Raw genomic sequence first — 21,372 nt, forward strand, 5'->3', positions numbered from 1 at the left:
GCCGTGTGCCAACTTCGATATAGATCTCAAAAGCTACGCAACCAAAAGAGCAAAGAATAAGATAACTCAAACAAATAAGATAACCCAAACAAGTACTCTTTCTTCTCTCCTCATCTCCCCATATCGATCTGCACAAGTCTAGAACTCCTCTCAAAGCAAAAGTAATACATCACATTTCATCGGGAAGGGTTCATGAAACTCAGACAAACAAACTTTCCCGTATCCGAGTCAGCTCTTCCGAATCAAGAGATGTATAATGTTTGTCCTTGCAAAAAGCAAGTTGAGTCCAGGCAAAACAATAAATGCAAAAGCAAAGGTTTCGAGATACGATCATACGATGATACCCTCCTCGCAAATAGGGTCCTCCCCTACAATCAATATATTGGGGAAATTCCAAATATACATTTTGCCTTTCTCTTGGAAGTGGACGGAATGGAGAGTTCCTGTCTGCGGTCTGGGATTATCATAAGTCAGATGGGAATCTTACGGGTGATGTGATTTGTATGTATGGAGTATGTAGGTATGCATCTCTGTGCGATAACGATCTGGGGGTGGGAGATGATAATGTGATGAGATCTGCAGCGGATAAAAAGGGAGATGGGATGGGATGGGAGGGACAAACGAACGAACGAACGCAATTCTGGAATATGCAGAGAAGGATGAAGGGGGTAGAAATACGTTTGTGGTTTAAATGTACCAACGTAGATTAGAACTGGCGTATCCAAAAGGTTACCGTAGAACAACGATGCTCTGTGTTATGTAATTACAGCGAGGCTTCGAGAGCTTACCGTTCATCCATCGATAGTAGGTAAGTATATTGAAATAAACACTCACTATTTACAACAAGAATCACACGACCACGCTTCCCGACTCGCGATTCTGAAAAAGCGAAAGTAACCAAAAGCTCTTCAACATCACTCTCCAGCATCCTCAAACATCAACCAACGAAATCAAATCCTCCGCAAACCGCCAACTCGCTCTAAACACACAACCCCGCTACTTCAACCACAAACCCATTCTCATACTTCCTCGTCAATTCCTTCACTATGTCTATCATCCAGCAAGTATCCAACGCCACCCTCTCCGACAATTGGCGCACCATCAACATCGACGCTCTCGATCCTGATTCCTCGACCAACTTCGATATCTCTACTCTCTCCGCCCAATTTCCCCCTGTCTCCGATGCCGATATCCGGAATCTCGCTCAGCAGGTGCGCCAATTGCTTCGCGGAGGAGATGCAGAGGGTGCTCTTCGGGGCGCGCTCGAAAATGCTCCGTACGGAAGTAGTGATTCGGTGAAGGAGGTACATTTGGGTACTGTGATGGAGGTTTTGCAGAGCATCAAGGCGAGTGAGATGACGCCTTTGTTGAAGAGGGTTATGGGGAGTGAGGGGGGTGGAGATGTGTTGGATTGTTTGATGAAATATTTGTGCGTTATCCTTGATTCTTGTAGGACTGGGAAATCCTTTGGAGAATGTGCTAATGATTTGATTTGATGGTAGATATAAGGGCATGGCATCCAAGGCAAATGCAAGCTCGAGTAAACTCACCCCCCAAAGTACCGGCGGCTTCTCACAAATTGGAGGAGGAAGACCAGGAGCACAGAATGAAAGTAGTGGCTCTTCAATGAGTGTGTTGCTCAGTTGGCACGAGAAGGTCGTGGAGGTTGCGGGACTAGGATGTGTGGGAAGATGCATGACTGATTGGAGAAAAGTATAAATTGGGAAAAGTATAAATTAGGGTGGATAGATATTGGCAGATTATGACGATAGGAGTGCAGGACGAAGGTCAGGAGACTGGGGAGTGGGAAGTGGGAAGGGGGAGGACGGGAAGATGTCTAGCTGAAAAACGACTGACTCGCTTACTGGAGAAGAGAGTTAATGAAAATAGCAGATCGATATCTTCTTACGTTGATAAATGGAGCATATTAACAAACAAAAATCAAGTCCAGGATATTTTCTGGGGTACCACTCCTCAAATGCCACAGAATCCATGGGTCTATGCTTAGTAGTAGTCTACTGAATGTGGTGGAACTTCCTTCACTCATACGATGTCATTCCTTATGCCCAACTCGAATACCTATTCATTACTGGGGTCATGTTGCACCAAAATCCTTTATTCCACAATTCGTCCCTTCAATACACAAGCTGAAGAGTTTCCCTCATGTAGCCAGACATCCTGAATAGATTTTCTCGTGACTTCTTTCTCGTTCCCGTAATTTTGATGTAAAAACTCGATATTGCATCATTCAATCGTGCGGCTACTTTTACATCATCCTCACAACATTTCTTTATACTGTTGAAAAAGGTTCGTCTTCTCTATTGCTACGAACAAGTCCCTATAATTGGGCAAAGAAGTAAGTATTTCTTCCTCCACAATGCAATGAAAATTCATTAGGAGAGTAAGGGGTAGAGTATGCTTTCTATAGTTATCATCATGACGCCATCAATTGATAGATGTATACATATATGTATAGATGGATAGTGTGATGTAATATATTACGATACGATATCACATCAGTTGAAATTAGATTGGACTTGGAGTTGAATAAGAGGTATGTGACATGAGGTATTCATTTCCATTCCAGCTGCTCATTTATAGTTTCATATTATTATATTCTAGTATTATAGTATCATAATTAGTATGTATATATGCTGGTGCAAAATTTCGCGAGGGATAGTTGTATTTTGATAACTTGAATCTTGGATGTTAGAGGGTGAAAGGGAGATGGAGATGGAGATGGAGATGGAGATGGAGATGGAGATGGAGATGGAGATGGAGATGGAGATGGAGATGGAGATGGAGATGGAGATGGAGATGGAGATGGAGATGGAGATGGAGATGGAGATGGAGATGGAGATGGAGATGGAGATGGAGATATGATTTGAGTTTGGGTTTGGGTTTGGGTTTGGGATTTGATATTCTGAGGTGAAGGAAGCTATGCAAATGTGAATTTTCAGTGAAATTAGAAAGGTTTGGTTTGGTTTGATTTGATTTGGTGCGAGCAGCGAAGGAAATATAAGGACCTACTAGGTAGTTAGTACCTTATAAGTTATATCGTCTATTCAAATTAGCTTGGTTCGTTACTTGGTGACGGAAAGTGAGGGAGATAGCCTTTGGGCTTAGTGCTAGGGTGTTGATGCTACGGGTTGAGGACCGGTGATTACCTAGATGAGGAGTTGAGGGGGAAGTTGGGAGAGGGAGAGGGAGAAGTGAGTGTAGGGTAGCGTGGGTGGCGTGGCGTCTGTATTGCTGGTTTGTTCAGGTGTGTGCTCCACTGTAGAGAATGCTTGAATGCCGTTGATCACTAGAATTGATTCATTAGCGTAATCCTCAAAATTTCATGTGGAAAAACTTACAGTCCTTGTAAACCCTGGACGATAGCTGTGGTACCGTCTTTACTCGATGCTTGGCTGCAACATCAAGTTCTTCCTTGTAACGTGAATTGTATCTGAAACGATGAAAGTGTGTTGGGATTTGAGTGTTAACACGGGGCTTGAGGTTCTTTGAACCTTTCCATCTAGGATCGGAAGGTCTAGTGATGACGATCTCAACCAACCCATCGAAAACCGAGACGACTTGTCCACGCCATACTCTTGCTTGCTCTTCTGCCATTTCTTCAAGCTTCTCTTTATTGTCAGCACGATGTTGTTTGGTGGATCTGCTAGGCTTGAAGTGATCGTCACCGTCATCTTCAGATTCAGTATCCTCACCATCAGATTTGTCAGCAACTTCAATGTCGGCTTCAGGACATGGTGGTGGGACAAAATCTAGAAGTGTGATATTGTCTATCTCACCAATGCTTGCAATATCAACTTCCATGCTCTGATTTGTCATTGTCAACGCGTATAACTTCGGCAAGTCATTACCGTTCTCGTTATCTTTGAGATTGCGAGAGCCGGGTACCTCAGTGATCGATGCATGGAGGATTGCTCTCTGCCAAGCTGCCACGTTTTCCATCTCGAATGCATTCTCGATAGTGTGCGCATAGGTCAAATGCACCTGGTATTGAAGCTTTGATTGCCAGAAATCAGCTGTTGACAGAATCAAGCCGGCTTTTGTGAACGGTGGTCGGTCACCAGGAGCAAGCAGATTTTCAAGTCCCAATTGATGTTGTTCAGGACTGTCTATGATCCATTTTTGATATGGATTTGACTCGTTGTCTCTCTCCCACGCAACATGTGTTTGCTTGAGAAAGTACATGTGCTCAGCATGCTTGGAGTTGACAATGAACTCGAAGTAGTGGGGAGGTGCGTTGGTAGCTGATTGAACGCGTCTCACATAAGTCTTGAGCTCTTCTGCAGCATCTGGAACCAGAGTTACAGGGATTTCATCTTCGAACGCGCTCAGATGAACATAATCAGCCTTGAATGTAACAATGCCGTAGCCTTTGTGATGCCAGTCATTTGGTACAGACTTAGCCATTGATTCGGACGTTTTCTCCACGAATGCGACTCTGAGTTTGTAGTCTCTAATTGCCGTCATCGGAATTGATGTATGCAGAGTGAAACCAGAAATACTCGGGTTCTTCGAGATTTCGACATTTTGATGAAAAACAACTAAAAGATCATAAGTCACCACAATTAAAAACAATTTGAATGAGGGTACATACGACTTGAAAGAATGCTTGATTCTTCAACTCGTAATTGCAAAGTCTGTGTCGCAGAGCTCAATCCGTTGTACCCCTTCAGATTTGATCGAGCAAGATCACCGACCGCGATATCATCATACATAGCTAAACAGCAGGATATCAGCATTTGTTTCGAAAAGCAAAGATTGAGATTAAAAGGAATAAATTCTTGACTTACCCCATACTACAATCTCCTTGAACTTCTATTGGACTGGATCGATTCGGACTTTTTCTTTGGGCTCCTTGGGCTTAATAGAAACTTTTTCTTTCTTTTCAATGGGCTCTTCGTTCTCGGTGGAATTCGACTTTTTTTTGATCGCCAAATCAAGGGATGTAGATAGCAGGCCTTTGAATTGTGGAATGTAAGCAATATGTGAGAAGAGATCAAGTATATCGAGATAGTTTGTGGGAAGAAAGCGAGGCAACGACTCTGCTTTGGTCTTGCAAGAAAATGGATCAAGGAACTAGGGAAGCTCCAGATAAGATATTTGATTTCAAAATTACGCCAAAGGTGACTTCAGAATACTGGCAAAGCTGAGAGCTCGAGAATCATGATGAATGAGTTGGTTGTCTATATTTTTAATAGAAGTGAACTTGATGCGGTGCTATGTGTACTGCCTCATAACTGTAGATCCATCGTAGGAGGCGCGCGTGAGGGTTCCCCTAAATACTTTGGGGCTTTTCACTATTAACTACGATTCTACCGTATATAGATTCGGCCAGTAAATACAATAGCGATTGATTGAAAGACTGACATGATGAAAATAGAGATAATGATAATATAATGAAGAAGAGGTAGGTGGGAAAAGTTGATTTTTGGTAACGCCTAAAGAGGAATAGAAATTTCGTGGACGAAGATATGGATCGTTATAATGTGGTGATTCTCGAATAATCCACCAAGCCGGATTTGGAATAATTTAGTCATGTGATTTACACAGATTGAGAATCACTTTTGATACTTTCTGAGCTAACGAATATCAACCTATACTCGAGTTTGTTTCTCATATATAGTTAATAAATAATCTCTTGGATTCCTGGATTTCTTTGCTCGCTTTCTTCTTTCCTCACTCTCCTCTTTCCCTCCTTCCTTCTTTCCTGACTCACTTCCTTCCTTCCAAACAATACGATGCTATAAATAACCAGTCATCACAATTATCTCATACCTCACTAGATTTTCCCATTAGCCCTCCTCTTACTTGTACACTCAACTACATAGTGCTACTGAAGTTTGAATATGCGATGGTGATCAGTGAATATAAGGTTTGCAATGTGGAGTAGATCGTCCAGACAGTGGGACCTCGACGGAGAATTTAGTTTCTAACCTTATTTTAGTGAGAAGAAGTGGAGTAACATGCCTTATGGATGGGAATGAAAAAGTGGATAATTATATGAGAGCGGGAGTGTACAGACGCTAGGAGTTATAGATTCTAAAATGTAAATGGAACGGAGTAGGTTGCGGTTCGGGTCTAGGAGCTATGGAGTATATATATTCTACCTACCTAGGTAGAGTGCGATGGCTGCTTCGTTCCCGTGCTATAGGGTGTGGGAGAGGGAAGGAGAGGAGAAGACTTGGATAAGTCAGAGTAAAAACCAAGGAGGCTCTGAACAGATGTATTCTCTACCCTGGCTATGTAGGTACAATGGTGGTATTCCATGCTACTCATGATGCACATCTCATGAAGCCAATTACCAAGCCCTTGAATCAAGAAGAACATTTGGATAAGCAGATGACAGATTTCGATCTTGTTAAATAGTGTATAATCAAATCCCTCACAGGTCTAATCGAAGCTTCATGATGCCTAGGAGATTGGAAAGAGTTCAAATATTGAAATGAATTCAAACATCAAAAGAGGCTCGAATATTGAAATGTTTTCAAATGCTGAAGTGATTTGGAATCTCAAAATGATTTCAGACAATGAAACGAATTCAAATAGTGAGCTGGAATGGAGAATCGAACTGGACTCGGACATTGAAACGAATTGGTAAATTGAAATAAATCAGAATATTGAAATGGAACCAAACATACTGAGCCGACTTATCATACAAAAATATTAATATATCAAAATGTGAAGGTACGACTAAACAAAAGTGGCCCCATTAGATATTCATACGACGAACATCATCTGCCTCTGAAGAATTGCTCTTACAACATGAAGATGATTCAATGCCTCTCATAGATATTTTAAATTTCGTTTCCGCACTTGGGTATCATACATCTTGACCCCCCCATCCTTTTCCGCTCCAAGTCAATTCACCCTCGTGACTCCAACCATTGACTCTATGCTTCAATCAGAGATCCCATGCACCTAAACAGGTGGCGTGCAACCAAAACTAGTTGCGGCACTAGCCCCATCAAAAGCACTCATCAAGCCAAGACAACTAGTATATATACCTAACGCCGCCGTTGTCAAAGCCCCAAGGAAGTAAATGAGGTTAAACGTGTTGAACAACCAATTGGCCTTAAATCCTCGAATCCATCTCTTGACACCTCTATCAATATAGTTGTACGTTCCAGTTGAAGGATCAAACGACTCTTCTCCTGGAAGCATGGCATCTTTTTGGATCTGATATCCGAAGCCGAGAATAGCAGGAAATGTGTATGTGAATTGGAGGATAAAGAGTGCACCCACGAGCCCAGAAATGTAAGAGAACTGAGGGATGGCAGCGCAAACGACGAAAGCGATTACCCAGTATAGGGGTACCATTGCAATCCAGAGGATTTTACCGGGTTTTGTGGTCAAAGGTGGTGCTTTGAGAAGACCTTGGAACACTTCAATGTACGCCACTTTGATACCGATGTTACCGTAGAGTACAGCGGCAATGAGACCTGTGATCAGATTCATGATGTTTGCTGCGGTTTGCCAGTTGTAGGGCGAGAGACCTTGGATGACAGGATTGTACGAATATTGACCTTGGTAAGAATAAACGAAGATACCAAAGAACATGTACACAAAGTAGATGAATAGATCAGCACAGATAAGGCCTTTCCAGAAATCCATGGGATGTCGCATTTCGGCGAGGAAAGCAACGAAAAGCATAGCACCACCATATGAGTAGACAGCCTGATTTAATCCATTCAAAGATCCGGTAAATCCATCTCCTCCCGTTGCTTTGCCACTCGGTGGAGTATTCGCGAAGCGTTGAATAGGCCCGGTGAACGTATCACCGAAGCTAGCTTGAACCGTAGCATAATTAGGAGGCGAATTAGCTACGACACCCATACAGATGAAAATGATGAGGACGTTGATCCAAACTGCGAAGTTTGCGAGCCAGCCGAATCTTTGAAGCGTACGAATTTGTCCTAAGATCATACCAGCAGCCATGAAAACTATCAGACAAACAATAAAGCATAGATTTCCTTTGGCGATTTGTGAAATGGATTGGCCGTTGGAGAGAATAAGGATAGATACAGTGAACAGCAGTTGAATACACTGGGCGATATTGATACCATGACGAGCCCAAGTACCAAAAATACGGAAGAATAGGTCAGCATACGACTTTGCAGGGTATTTATCCGAGTCAAGAGCCAGAAAGATGTTGAAGATTTGCCAGCCGGAGTATAAAGCAAATCCACCGAAAACAGTGTAGAGAGCAATTCCCGGTCCATCTGGAGGTTGTGTTAGTACTGTTTTCGATGTTTGGATATTTGATCTACTTACAGCCCATTTGAGCAAAGGCCCAAGGAACACTGAAAGGTCCAAGAATATCAGTTGTGATGAGATAAAATACACCTGACCAACCAGCGGTACGGACAGCACGATTCGCGGTTTTCCACTCAGCTTCCGAAACAGTCGATTGTACTGGTCTGCCAGGAACAACAGACTTCTCGTCTAGACCTTCCTTTTCATTTGAAGCTAAGGTTGTTGTGGGTGGAGTGTCAAATGAATCTTTTGCGCCCTTTCCCTTGGAGAATCGATTTGTGATTGTGGATTTCCAATTTCTCGGTCCTTGAGCCGCAACAAACTTCTCATTTGCAATTTTCTCCTCAGCACGAGTGATTTCGGCCCAGTATACATATTCTTCAAAAGTAACACTGGGGTCGTGTATTGAAGGCATCGCCAGTTCCGTGGCCTTAGCATCACCTATCATGGGATGATGAGGATCTCGTGGATCACCACCTTCCAAGGCGAGATTTGCCATGGGTGTCGTCATGCTAGGCAATATATGGGGAGATCAAGTCGAAGGGATAGTCTTCCAGACTTGCTGTAAAATAAAGATAATGGGCGAACTTGAAATAGCTCATTGTGACGGGAAGAGAGAGTATATAAATATCAAATAACTCGATCGAAAAACGTGCATGGGAGGGGTAGAAGTGGCGTTTCGTTCATACCTTCTTCGAGTAGCTAACATGATGATCTTGCAGAAAAGTATCAACTATATTATTACTCCATTCGATGCAATCAGTAAGTATTCCACCAACGGCAAGGACCATAATACTCAAGGGTTTGAAGAAAGGCCAAGAGTTGTGATCGCGATGATATACTATTGGATGACTCGCTTTCTAGAATGATTGATGAGATCATTTGACACAATATCGTGAATAAAGTTTGAAAGCTTCGGAAAGTAGCCAATAGTTTGTTATGTTGGTAATACTTTCCAGGGTCAAAGCATGGCGGCATGCACACCTTCCTATTCAAGACGGTGGCTTCTAACGGGAGATAAGTCTAATTAAACATTAAACTGAATGCTGATATCCCCAGTTACCCTTTCTTCGACCTGTCATCTTATGTTCCGTTCATTTTTGCACGCCAGCCAAACAGTCATCTCTAACTTGTAGAAAAAGCTTGGGAAAGCTTGTTCCAACTTCCGACTACCGACCGCATGTGCTTGGTCTGTCGTAACGACTTACCATGACAATTCATGCGTGCAACCATAGCAACGTTGTAAGCACTGAGATGCTCGGTGCGGTAAAAGTCAGGCAAAGAGAGGCCGCTAAAATCTGACTGCATCTGATTTGGATTTGGTGGTGATAGAGTATCGAGAATCATCGATACTCACACTACATGATGGTTATTCGCGGCCGATGGTATCTCTAACAATCTCGTGAGAAGATAGTGATGGAACCGAATCAACGAATGGAAATCAACGATATAATCAGTGGCTTGCTATCTGTGATATCTGTGATATCTGTGATATTGACTTCTGCCTAACAACAAAATTCTCCGGCGACACAGAAGTAGGCGACGAGTACAGGCAGGCATACGTTGCTGGGGCTCGAATGTTGATGCGGTCGATGTAACAAATGTTCATGTCGATGGATAGCATCGTTATGAAAATTGAAGATTCGTGATTGGAGGGAAGATGAGCTCATGGTTATTCGGCAAATCTGACTCTGGCACGTGATCACTTTTTTTTTTGGACTACGCGGTAAGCATTTCAGCCCATTAACTACCTCTTAACTACCTAGTAGGTACAGTAACATACATCAGCTCACTCTCGTTACTCGCAGTAGTGGAACTAATACGAGAATGCCAGTTGCATCAATCCTTGTTTCTTGCCCTTGCCTTTGCATATTTACCTATCCAATCGGCCTTATCACCGTTTAGATGTGTGACCTTATATTATCATGTGCCAAGTGAGGGATTAACAGACTCTCCAATCTTTCTCGAGACCACGGACCGATGTTTTGAACTTGCCTCAACCTTTGATTCTCTTTCTGGAGGATGTTTCATGCTCAGTCAATGGACATTAGATACGAAGTTACACTTGCACTCGGGCTCGAGCTCGAACTCGAGCTCACAATTCTACTCGTAAAGACCGTCAAAATCCCATCACAGCGGAGATTTTGGACAATAGTTTGTTCTTAATCGACCCCGTTTTGTCGCATGGCATCCATGAATTAAAAATCCCTGAAACTGAACTAGATTCAATATGTCTATCAAGATGATAAGCAGGGGAAGCATACATGGATATCATTCAAATCAAACCACAACGTCGGGAATTACTCAGTTTCGTGTGGATTGAAATCTTACATTCATGGATCGATTATTGGAAGATATTATTGATTTGGCAAGGTGCTTAATGGATCTCTAGGTCAAGTTTGGTCAAAGATGGGGGATCTGGTCATTTCGAAGTGTTGAACGTAGATTATTCGATGATTCACAATGAATCGGACAATCAAGATACTTGAATACTCAGAGTCTATCTACGATATCTGGGTCAGTCAGTCAACCAATTTGTTTACGCAATTGGGAATGTGAGCACAAAGACTGGCGCTTCTGGACCACTCTGGTACGCGTCACATACGTCGTTTTGGAGACTGTCTTTAGTATCATCCCCTCCCCCCCTCTTCCTCTTCCTTCTCTCTTTCATTCCCTTCCTCACATTCACCGGGAGAAGAGAGCAAGATGCTTCTCTCTCCTTTGATATCAAAGTGCCTCAAAATAATGCAATTGTATAATACTGCTACAACATATAGGACTACATTGCGCTACATAAACCTAGAGTATGATTCGGTATAGAACTATAATATATCATAGTATGCAATGAATGTATTGTTCTAGAATCTGTTTCCTTTCCTTTTCCTACTTTTTTCGCATCATGTTCTTCCCTTTACTAAAGGAAGGGGGCGAGTCACTTCCCCCATAGTCAACGAGCATCAAAAACATTGTATCACATTATTACAATAATGAGCATATGATTACATAGTCTAATCAGTACAAACGTTCACGCCGTACAAATAGCTTCCGCAACAGCCTTCCGCAAGAATCTCGGCACAATGATCTTCTCGCGGTATTTGAAACATTATCTACATCGGTGTTCTTACCCTGACAATATATTTATGTATATATTGTTTAAAGTTGAGACAAGCGCATCCGTCTTCGTCTAGATAGCACAGTGAGCTTCTAGAAACCTGTCGTGAATGTCGCCGCTGTTGTAGCGGAATTGAAAATACCATAATAATAAGTGTGAAGCGAACGGTTATGTCAACGCGACCTTGAGAACAAACGCCGCCCGTGCTCTTTTTGAGCCCTTTCACAGGAATTTCTTGTTTCGTTTCTTATAACTGAGTCCTTTCTATTCACGTCTCGTACCTTTGAGGTTGTTCATGGTGTTTCAATGTCTTTTTGCAGATTGAAAACAAAATGGCGGAAGTTAAATCTATATTTTACGAGATGCTTTTCTGCTTGCTGGTCATTTTGAAACGCATCTAGAGAAACATTATTGTTTAGTAGAAATTTCCAAGCTTTCAACGCAGGGTACATATGCTTGACATCTTCTAATCATGGAACTCGTTGCTTTGGTCATTGTCGTTACCCGTCAGCTTTTCCACGGAAATAATCTATCATCGCACAACATCCAAGCTCTTGACGGTGTTCAGTGGAAAATCCGCTGCGAAATTGCAACCGAGCCCCAAAGAAACAACTCCGCGCATCATACTTCCAGCCATAATCATGGGAGAAAACGCATCAGAGTCCGAGGATCCAAAATCTAATGCACATCCTCCTCAATTTCATTTCCCAGATCTTGGCGATCCCGAAAAATCGGATATTTTTATGGAAGCTACACTTCAAGTTCTCCGCCGCATGGTATTTCCATATAACGAAGATAAGATACGTACTATGTCCCCAATTCTCGATGAATATCTAGGCATCTGGCCTGAAATCTGCGTCGACAAAAGCAGCATTTGTCGTTCCAAAATTGAAAATCTTTGCATGTTAGATTTGAACTTGATGACCGCTCTTGTTGCGATACAGGAAAAAAGAGACGAACTTTGGCTAGAATTTAATGGATATGAGAAGTTGAAGGACGAGGAAACTCCCGAATTCCGGGAGGTGTATTGCCCTAACTGCGACGAGAGTAGCGAGGAAGATGAGAGTGAAGATCTCTGTCACTGTCTGATTCATCCCAACACCGGCACCGCATACCTCGCTTATGGGATAACGGAAAATCCATGGAAGAATCGTCCTGCAGATGAAAACGAGGATTCTGCGGACACTTCGGCGATCTGTAGTTCTGGTGTGATGGCGGATTCTGAGGTTCCTGCGAATGAGATCGACTGCGGTTGCCTCTGTGCGACGTGCTTTGCTTCTCGTGGCCTCGACAGTGATGACGATAGTTATGTCTATCCTTCTTCAGAATCAGAGAGCGAAAATGAGATGCCCTGTCAATGTTAGTTGAGTAAGGAAGATGCCTAGTTTGAAGGGGATATTCCTAGGAGCGGCCGATCTGTGACGCAGACATGAGATGCCTAGGTTGATTCGTTACTTGGTGATAAAACTGAGATGGAATACTTTCTTTATTTTGACAAGAATTGAAGATTTGTCAGAATTGGAAAACATGCTTCATGAAAATTCATCATTCGCAGATTGTGACTTTAAGTGTACTGAAGGATAATCGATTGATTCAACAAACTCATATTAAAGAATATTGATAAAATGTTATCACAGTCATATAATGTCTTGTAGAGAACAAGTAAAAGAAATGGTGAACCTTATGTAGCCTACCACTTATCTTTGCTACGTTCTTAACAAGTAATTGTCTATCAGCACCCAAATAGATAGATAGCACACTCAGGAAAATTAAACTTGTGTTCCAAGGGAAGTTCACCTTGAGTTCGACCGATTGGAATTATCAATATATTTAGAATGCTTGCTCGATATTGGAAACCTGTATGAATAGTATAATCGAAGATGATTTTCATTAAATCAAGAGAAACAAATTGACAAGTTTACCTTTTAATAGAGCGCCAGCTGTTACTTCGAGAATTACAAATGCCGGTACAACCACGGCGTATGTCATATTCTTGGCCAATGATGGTTAGCCAACACAGAGAGATGTTTGAAGAAAGGCGTAGGAACAGCTTTTCTTTGATTGTGCTTAGTGAGCTTGGGATTAGAGTATCACAGGGGGAATCAGTTGAAATTGGTAGCTTCACTGCTTAACGTCCAATGTCGGATCTTGACTTACAAACTCGAGTTTTAACTTCGGTAGTACGGTTCTTGAGATTGAGCGAGACTAGTTATTGTTCGCTTTTCCTAGGGACCAAAAGTAAAGAAAGGTGCATACAGTATTGAGCCGAGAGTCTTTCATCCATGAAGAATGGCCGCTGCCAAGCCGTGAAATACCATATTGATAGAGGGAATTAGTGGGGAAAGAACATGGTGTCGTTTCTCTTTGAGTATGAGACAGAATATTGCGGGTTTTCGACAAGTTTTCAGTCTTTGTTTGCTACTCTCCTCCTTTAAATGGTAGCATAGAGGCCACATGAGCACCATTCTCGGTCGATAAAGCGCAAACATACCACCGAGAAGCAACAGATGTCATTCCATTGCCTCAGAATCGCAAGAGAGTAAGCATTCGGCCTACTCTAGAGGCTCTGATACGAGACATTTAAGGTAAGTCGTACATATCTCGTATTAAACAATGTCGCATAGCATCCGCTATAGCCTCAAACACTGGTGACATCGGTTGCCCTAAACGATATCGTATAGTCATTTAGGAAAGAAGTTTGACGAATATAGATTACAGGACAGAGTAATGAGGAGACATTGCATATAAACGAAGTAATTCCTCCCGTTTACAATATGAGTGGAGAGTATGTGATGAACTAGACCCAAAACTTCGGGGACTAACTTAGGACGGATCCGACGACTTCAGGCTAAGAACTGGCAAAAGAAAAAGATACAAAAAACAGAAGGGTCCTGTTAAAGTCAGGGAACGTTCTGTAATTGCCGTTGAAAGTACTCTTAGAACATGGCAATCTTTTTGTCATGCATGAGCAGTGAAACTTGTGCAACAATAAATCTATTTTGCCAACATGTGAATGCAAGATATACGGTTCCATCGATGCGGCAACGGTACATAGATCCGTCGAGTTTCAACATATTTAATAGTGAATGAAATCACATTGCATGTCGCGCATATGTATACTCTGTAGTACGCCAGTTGCGGCAGGTATGGTAGACACCGTCACGAGTCGGGGGATAGGGTCGTTTTCAAACCCATGGATTTAGTTAATGTAAGGGGCATCGGCAAATTTGAACTGCCTAGACAAAACTCTTGCCCATGCTTGTGACGTGCATTTATCATCATCACCACTTTTGAGTTGTTACAGAGGTTTTTTTTCCTGCGCAAAATGCGGAGGGACTGGTTCCGAAACCTATTTCGGACCGCCGACGAGCCCTAGTTGCATGAGTACTTTGCCGAAACTGACCTATAAAATCATATTTGGACGATTAGTGCTAGAAACTAGGATGCGAGTGAATATATTGGGAGTGCAAAAGCCTCCAAGATATAAACGTTGAGGTTGTGATATTTCAATACATCACATCAGGACCCCGAAAGCAAAACGGGTAAAGTAGATGAATGGCTTGTCAAACGCATAAGGTTATACTAGTAGACTCTTGAGGCTGCCATGTGCTCTTGATACTATCGCCAATCAACATGACAGTTTCCAAAGTTTTTGAAAAGTTCGGCGTCGTTCTGCAGGTACGGCGTTTTAATGCTTGGAGTTTGACGTTATAGTATCCCGGAAATCGTCCTTGGAAAGCCCTCCCAAGGTGCTTGTCATAATAGTACGTAACTTGTTGGCTGTGCGAAAGCGACATTGAGGAATCTTGTATCAGGAACTTGTGATATTACAGATCTTGGACTCTGATATGTCTTCCATGACCAGATTATACAGAATTGGTAGATAGAGAAATTCAACACGGATATTGTGATGCTCGGCATTCTAGAATGACTTCCAAGTTGTTTTGCTCCTTCCGAGGTTATGTTCCGAAGTTAATCCGAATGGCCTCCTTGATTCGTCAACTTGATTACCAATCATCAAATCTAACATTACTGTATGATCACAACTCCTCATTTCTCCTCCGTACATGCAGAATAAATGGATTCCCGAGAGTCCCTAGTTCTGCGAAGATGTTGCCAAATTGTGACAACGACCAATCAAATTGGGCAGTATTTGCCGCAAGAGCTATCATTCCTTCCTTCCCACCCTATAGGACAACTCAATATCCAATCTTTGTCAAACGCGGGATGAAGACCCCGCATGTAGTAATCCCATTTTGGAGCTGCGAAACCTCACATATGGGATCCATGAATTTTACAATACTTCTTGAACTTGCTACCTGTTACTTAAGTCGGAGAACTAACCAAGGCTAAGATATAAGAAGAGCCTTGTTCCTTTGACGGTACTGATAGATCATTTCATCTGTATGCAAACTCCTCTATAAGATACTTATACCCCCCTTCTACAATGCGTACGGACCATACCTTTTCGAACAACAATTCACATCAAACCGCATCTACATCAACTTCATCCAATATGCCTGAGCATACCATACTTCCAATTGATAAGAATTGGACTTTCAAACAGGCGGGCAATGAAGATTCTAAATTTCTCCCTGTCGCACAATTTCCTACAAATGTTCATTTGGATCTCATTGCCAATGGTATCATAGAAGATCCCTTCATGGGAAAGAACGAAAACGACGTCCAATGGATTGGTGAGACGGTCTGGGTATACAGAACAACATTTTCATCGCCCAAGATATCATCAGAAGACAAAGCTGGCACCAAAGCAGTCCTGGCATTTGATGGGTTAGATACTTATGCCACCGTTCTATTGAATGGAAAGGAAATCCTCAAGACAGATAATATGTTCATACCTGAACGAATTGATATCACATCTCACCTAAAAGATGAGGGAGAAAATGAACTAGAAATCACATTCGAGAGCGCATATCTCAAAGGATGTGCCATAGTGGAGAAATATCCGGATCATCATTGGGGTTGTTGGAACGGAGATACTTCTAGACTTGCTGTTCGGAAAGCTCAGTATCATTGGGTATGTAAACTCCTTTTCGTATCGAGAAGAATCATAAATCACTGACATTTGACCTCATTTAGGGATGGGATTGGGGCCCAACCCTTATGACTTGTGGGCCATGGCGACCAATACACCTTGAACTTTTCACATCCCGCATCTCGGACGTCTACTTTACAAGCAATGTGGACAATTCCCTGAAAACTGCGGAGCTCGTTGCGAAGGCGGACGTTCAAGGTGAAGCATCGCAAGTTAAGTTCGATATCACTTTGGACGGCGAGCTTGTTGCAAGTGAGACAGTCATCTCTTCTGAAGGACATGCTGCCCATGCCTTTACTATCAAAGATCCTGCATTATGGTTTCCGATCAGATATGGTAAACAGCCATTGTATAATCTTACTGCAACTTTGATTCACAATGATAAAAGTATATCAACGCAAACCAAGAAGTTTGGCTTACGCCGAGCAGAGCTAGTGCAGGACCCTTTGAAAGACCAGCCAGGAACCTCGTTCTTTTTCAGAATCAACAATATTCCAATTTTCTGTGGTGGCAGTGACTGGATTCCTGCCGATAATTTCATTCCCCGCATCAGCAAAGGAAAGTATTATGATTGGGTGAAGCTAGTAGCAGACGGAAATCAGTTCATGATTCGAGTTTGGGGTGGTGGAATATTTGAGGAGCAAGCCTTTTATGATGCATGCGATGAATTAGGCATTCTAGTATGGCAAGATTTCATGTTCGGCTGCGGAAATTACCCTGCTTTCCCAGATTTCCTCACTTCCGTGAAGAGAGAAGCCGAGGAGAATGTCAAACTTCTTCGTCACCACCCATCCATCGTTATTTGGGCTGGTAATAACGAAGATTACCAATACCAAGAATCCGAAGGTCTCACTTACGACTTTGACAACAAGGATTCGGAGAGTTGGTTGAAGACCAATTTTCCAGCAAGATACATATATGAGAAGATTTTAGTCGATGCCTGCACCGAACTAATTCCAGATACATACTATCACTATGGTAGTCCATGGGGTGGAAAACAAACCACTGATCCTACCGTTGGGGACTTGCATCAGTGGAATGTATGGCACGGTTCTCAAGAGAAGTATCAAAACTTCGACAAGCTCGTTGGACGCTTCGTCTCAGAATTCGGCATGGAAGCATTCCCAAATATCAAAACTATAGAATCATTCCTTCCACTCGGCAAAGATGATCCCGACCGTTTTGCCCAATCTTCCACCGTCGATTTCCACAACAAAGCCGATGGACACGAGCGCCGTATTGCTCTTTATCTCGTCGAGAATTTCCGCTACGCTCCTGACCCCCTCGAACAATTTATCTATTCCACTCAACTCATGCAAGCCGAGTGTCTAGCTAGCGCCTATCGACTATGGAAACGCCAATGGAAAGGACCCAGTAGGGAATATTGCGGGGGTGCCCTAGTATGGCAAATCAATGATTGCTGGCCCGTAACATCCTGGGCAATCGTCGACTACTATCTCCGTCCAAAACACGCCTATTATACCGTCAAACGTGAAATGGCGCCCATTTCCCTAGGTATCACGCGCAAAGAACACATTACCCCCAAAGACAAATACACCCGTGCCCATCTCACCAAGAAAACCCAAATTGAAATCTGGGGTTCAAACCTAGGACTCGAAGATATCACAGCCGATGTCCTCGTCAAAGCCTTCGACGTCACCACTGGCCAAGAAACCTACTCCAAAACTATCGCCTCCTCTCTCCTCCTTCCCGAAAACCGCTCTACAGAAATAACCGCCCTGGATGTCCCCGTGCAAACCTCCAATTCAGACGAAGAATCCCGCACCGTAGTCGCCGCATATCTCATCCAAGACGGCGTGCGTATCGCTCGCTACATCAATTGGCCTGAACCGCTAAAATACGTACATTTGCAAAAACCCACGGATCTGCGTGTCAAGCTGTCGGAAGATGCAAAGACGGTAGAGATTAGCAGTGAGGTTCCGGTCAAGGGGGTAGCGCTCGAGTGTGAAGATGAAGAGGTGATCTTTGAGGATAATTTACTGGATGTGGTGCCCGGGGAAATGGTTAAAGTGGGGGTTAAGGGGGCGAAGGCGGATACGAAGATTGGAGTGAGGTATTTGGGGATGATTTAGGGGATTGAGGGAGAGATATTTTCCCGGTTTTTACCTCCTTTTCTTTCATTGTTCTTTTTGTTGAGCGCATGGATAGATATTGTTTCCTCGGGTCGCAATGATGATTGAACGAGGATTTTTACGATGGATTGGCGCTAGGTGAGAATTCGTTCATGAAATAGGTCAAATACAAAGATCTGTCTTTTCATACTGTCAAACTTCAATTCTTGGTAACAGATTCTGGTAGTAGATGCATACAAATCAGACGAGTACGCTCATCCTTCCGGGCTAGAAGCATGAAGTATTGTTTTCGAATAGCTGCTGTACCTGGATCCCATCCGGACACCCTAAGTGATCACAACACAGTCCAAGAGAAGTTCGGATGCACGACCATACTAATACAGAGGACATATATTCATTCAATTCATTATATATAATAAATACACTTGCCGATAACAAGATTCCCCTATTTTCATTTTTGACACTTCAGATGGGATATCCTGATCCCTCAGCGTCCATGCCCCTTGATTTTCCAAAACACTTACACTCGTTGTACTCAAACTCCTACGCTACAATATGCTCAATACAAAACATTTACTTTTCGTTGGGACCCTTGATCAAGACCTTGATTCCCTTTCCTTCCTTCACACTCTTGAAAGCTTCCTCTGCATCCTCAAATTGCACTTCTCCGGTAATCAACTTCTTGACATCTACCTTCCCTGTACTGACCAATTGAAGAGCCAAAGAATAATCACCACTTCCGTATCTGAAACTTCCCTTTGCTGTGATTTCCTTAGTGCACAATTCCATAATTGGGAAATTGATGTCTGCCTTTCCCATTCCTCCTTGGACATATGTTCCTCCACGACGTACAGCATTTAACGAGGTTTGGATGGAGGGTTCTGCTCCGCTAGCATCTATAACAACATCTGCGCCTTCTGGTAGTCCGATTTCAGATTTCAGAGTTGCGGCGTTCTCTGCAGCGGAGACGCGTTGAGGAGTAAAGGTATGGGTAGCGGCAAATGATTTCGCGAATTCGAGACGGCTAGGTTGGATATCTGCTGCAACAATGATGGATGCCCCGTATGCACGAGCTACTGCCATACATAATAGACCAACGGGACCTGCTCCCATTACCACGACAGATTGTCCGGGGGTAATAACGGCTTGTTTGCAAATGTGGACTGCTACAGCAAGAGGCTCAAGTAAAGCTCCTTCTTGGAGGGATACATGTTCTGGAAGTTTATAACAGAAATCTGCTGGAGAAGAGTAAAATCCTGTAAGAGTACCATCGATAGGAGGGGTAGCCGCAAAGTGCATTTCGGGGCACAGATTATAATGGCCCGAAAGACAAGCTGGACAACGACGACATGGATAACCAGGCTCGAGGGCAATACGATCTCCAACCTTCAGAGTTTTGACTGCAGAACCGACGCTAACAATTGTACCTGCGGATTCGTGGCCAAGAATCATGGGGTCTTTCACGACATAGGGACCGATTGCCCCTTCAACCCAGTAGTGAACATCGGATCCACAGATACCGGTATAGTTTATGGCAATGAGAACATCGTGTTCAGATTCGAGCTTGGGAACTGGTCTTTCTTCGAATTTAACGGAGAAAGGCTTTTCGAGAACGAATGATTTGTTCTATAAGAGACCAGAACGTTAGAAAGAAGCTTTGGATAATAGGGGAAGATAATTAGTATTTCTTACGCTTTTTCCTGATATATCTGCCATTGTATCTGAGGATTATTACACCAGGTAATTATCAAATTTCAATACTTTTTGTTTTGTGAATTGAAGAATTGAGTTGAAGGATTGGAAGAGAAATGTGTAGTTTCAAGCTGTGGAGAGGCGGTCACATCACCCCACTCTGTGATCGACCCCGCGACGATTTATCCATGTTTATCCGCTCCAATCAGACGGTATGATGCTATGGAAGAAAGTAATCCGAATATCCCGTGAATTCGGTGAGAAGGTACGACGAGAGCCTCAAATATATCGAAAGGTTATGCGACAATGAAGTTATATGCGCTCGTTAACGTATTGGCTGTTTGACAGATATCCTTCCGTAGGTACATTCAAAAGTTGACTTTATTGTGAATTTGTTTTCGCTCGACTGACGTTATGGTTGATGATGTATGAACTCCTTGACCGGTATTGAATATGTCACGCCTTTCACTCATCGATGAAGGAATTTGTAGCTAAAGTAAAGTATCCAAGCCAGACTCGTGAAGCCAGACATTCCAGATCCAAAGGTCTCTTTTGATGCATTGCTCGTTTGGGAACCTGTACTCAGACTGCTTGTGATGGTAGTAGTTGACATGGTACTACTGAATTCAGTGACGGTAGATACATCACTAAAAGGTGTTTCTTGAGGCGATGGAGTTGTGATTCCGGTGGCAGTGATAGACAACGAAGCAGTCGTAGAAGCAGTAGTAGTGAGCGATCTATTATATGAACATGTTGCCGGAGTGAAAGTTGTCCAGGAACTAAGTGCTGGATTATAAGTCGACACGGCAGTATCACACAGCATGGTATATCCGATCCTGTAACTTGCCGTCGTTACATTATCGATTGAATTGTAGAACGAACTCGAAGTTGGAGAAGGGGAAGGGGAAGGGGAAGTCATGGTGAGAGATTCTCATATGATAATCAAGGGAGATGTGTGAAAGCAAACATTTAAAAATCGAGTTGACTTATTACTCTCCATCTCCCAAAACAAGAAAACAAGACAATAATAATTCCAAGTTCTTGATCGTGAAAGGCGGTGAATACTTGATTTGGCAGAATTTTTCAATGACGCTTATGATGATTTGAGGTCATCAAAGACGTAGGACCACCATACCAGGACCTAAAGT

General features: G+C 42.8%; 7 protein-coding genes across 7 annotated transcripts; 3 read left to right on the top strand and 4 right to left on the bottom strand.

Moving 5' to 3' along the window:
- Window positions 1–1,046: 1,046 nt before the first annotated feature.
- On the top strand, window positions 1,047–1,719 carry EAF01_002294 (uncharacterized protein; the record flags this gene model as incomplete). The annotated part of the gene is made up of 2 exons (XM_038910546.1): window positions 1,047–1,429; window positions 1,503–1,719. The coding sequence occupies 2 exons, from the start codon at window positions 1,047–1,049 to the stop codon at window positions 1,717–1,719; spliced, it is 600 nt and encodes a 199-aa protein (XP_038773468.1).
- A 1,137-nt stretch (window positions 1,720–2,856) lies between these two features.
- Window positions 2,857–5,456, bottom strand: EAF01_002295 (uncharacterized protein). Its single transcript, XM_038910547.1, has 5 exons — window positions 4,809–5,456; window positions 4,613–4,735; window positions 3,360–4,559; window positions 3,168–3,307; window positions 2,857–3,061 (listed from the first exon to the last, which is right to left on the bottom strand). The coding sequence occupies exons 2-4, from the start codon at window positions 4,731–4,733 to the stop codon at window positions 3,168–3,170; spliced, it is 1,461 nt and encodes a 486-aa protein (XP_038773469.1). The 5' UTR covers window positions 4,734–4,735; window positions 4,809–5,456; the 3' UTR covers window positions 2,857–3,061.
- A 1,480-nt stretch (window positions 5,457–6,936) lies between these two features.
- On the bottom strand, window positions 6,937–8,782 carry EAF01_002296 (uncharacterized protein; the record flags this gene model as incomplete). Its single annotated transcript, XM_038910548.1, has 2 exons — window positions 6,937–8,237; window positions 8,290–8,782. 2 exons carry the CDS (start codon window positions 8,780–8,782, stop codon window positions 6,937–6,939), a joined length of 1,794 nt encoding a protein of 597 aa, XP_038773470.1.
- A 2,988-nt stretch (window positions 8,783–11,770) lies between these two features.
- EAF01_002297 (uncharacterized protein) lies at window positions 11,771–12,783 on the top strand. The gene is made up of 2 exons (XM_038910549.1): window positions 11,771–11,889; window positions 11,952–12,783. The coding sequence occupies exon 2, from the start codon at window positions 12,025–12,027 to the stop codon at window positions 12,745–12,747; it is 723 nt and encodes a 240-aa protein (XP_038773471.1). The 5' UTR covers window positions 11,771–11,889; window positions 11,952–12,024; the 3' UTR covers window positions 12,748–12,783.
- Window positions 12,784–15,480: 2,697 nt separating this feature from the next.
- EAF01_002298 (uncharacterized protein) lies at window positions 15,481–18,905 on the top strand. Its single transcript, XM_038910550.1, has 2 exons — window positions 15,481–16,421; window positions 16,484–18,905. The coding sequence occupies exons 1-2, from the start codon at window positions 15,831–15,833 to the stop codon at window positions 18,530–18,532; spliced, it is 2,640 nt and encodes an 879-aa protein (XP_038773472.1). The 5' UTR covers window positions 15,481–15,830; the 3' UTR covers window positions 18,533–18,905.
- Window positions 18,906–19,105: 200 nt separating this feature from the next.
- EAF01_002299 (uncharacterized protein) lies at window positions 19,106–20,248 on the bottom strand (the record flags this gene model as incomplete). The annotated part of the gene is made up of 2 exons (XM_038910551.1): window positions 19,106–20,158; window positions 20,225–20,248. The coding sequence occupies 2 exons, from the start codon at window positions 20,246–20,248 to the stop codon at window positions 19,106–19,108; spliced, it is 1,077 nt and encodes a 358-aa protein (XP_038773473.1).
- A 445-nt stretch (window positions 20,249–20,693) lies between these two features.
- Window positions 20,694–21,143, bottom strand: EAF01_002300 (uncharacterized protein; the record flags this gene model as incomplete). Its single annotated transcript, XM_038910552.1, has 1 exon — window positions 20,694–21,143. One exon carries the CDS (start codon window positions 21,141–21,143, stop codon window positions 20,694–20,696), a length of 450 nt encoding a protein of 149 aa, XP_038773474.1.
- Window positions 21,144–21,372: the final 229 nt, after the last annotated feature.

This window comes from Botrytis porri, assembly GCF_014898465.1.
Source record: "Botrytis porri strain MUCL 3234 chromosome Unknown BPOR_003, whole genome shotgun sequence".
NCBI classification, from domain to species: Eukaryota; Fungi; Ascomycota; class Leotiomycetes; order Helotiales; family Sclerotiniaceae; genus Botrytis; species Botrytis porri.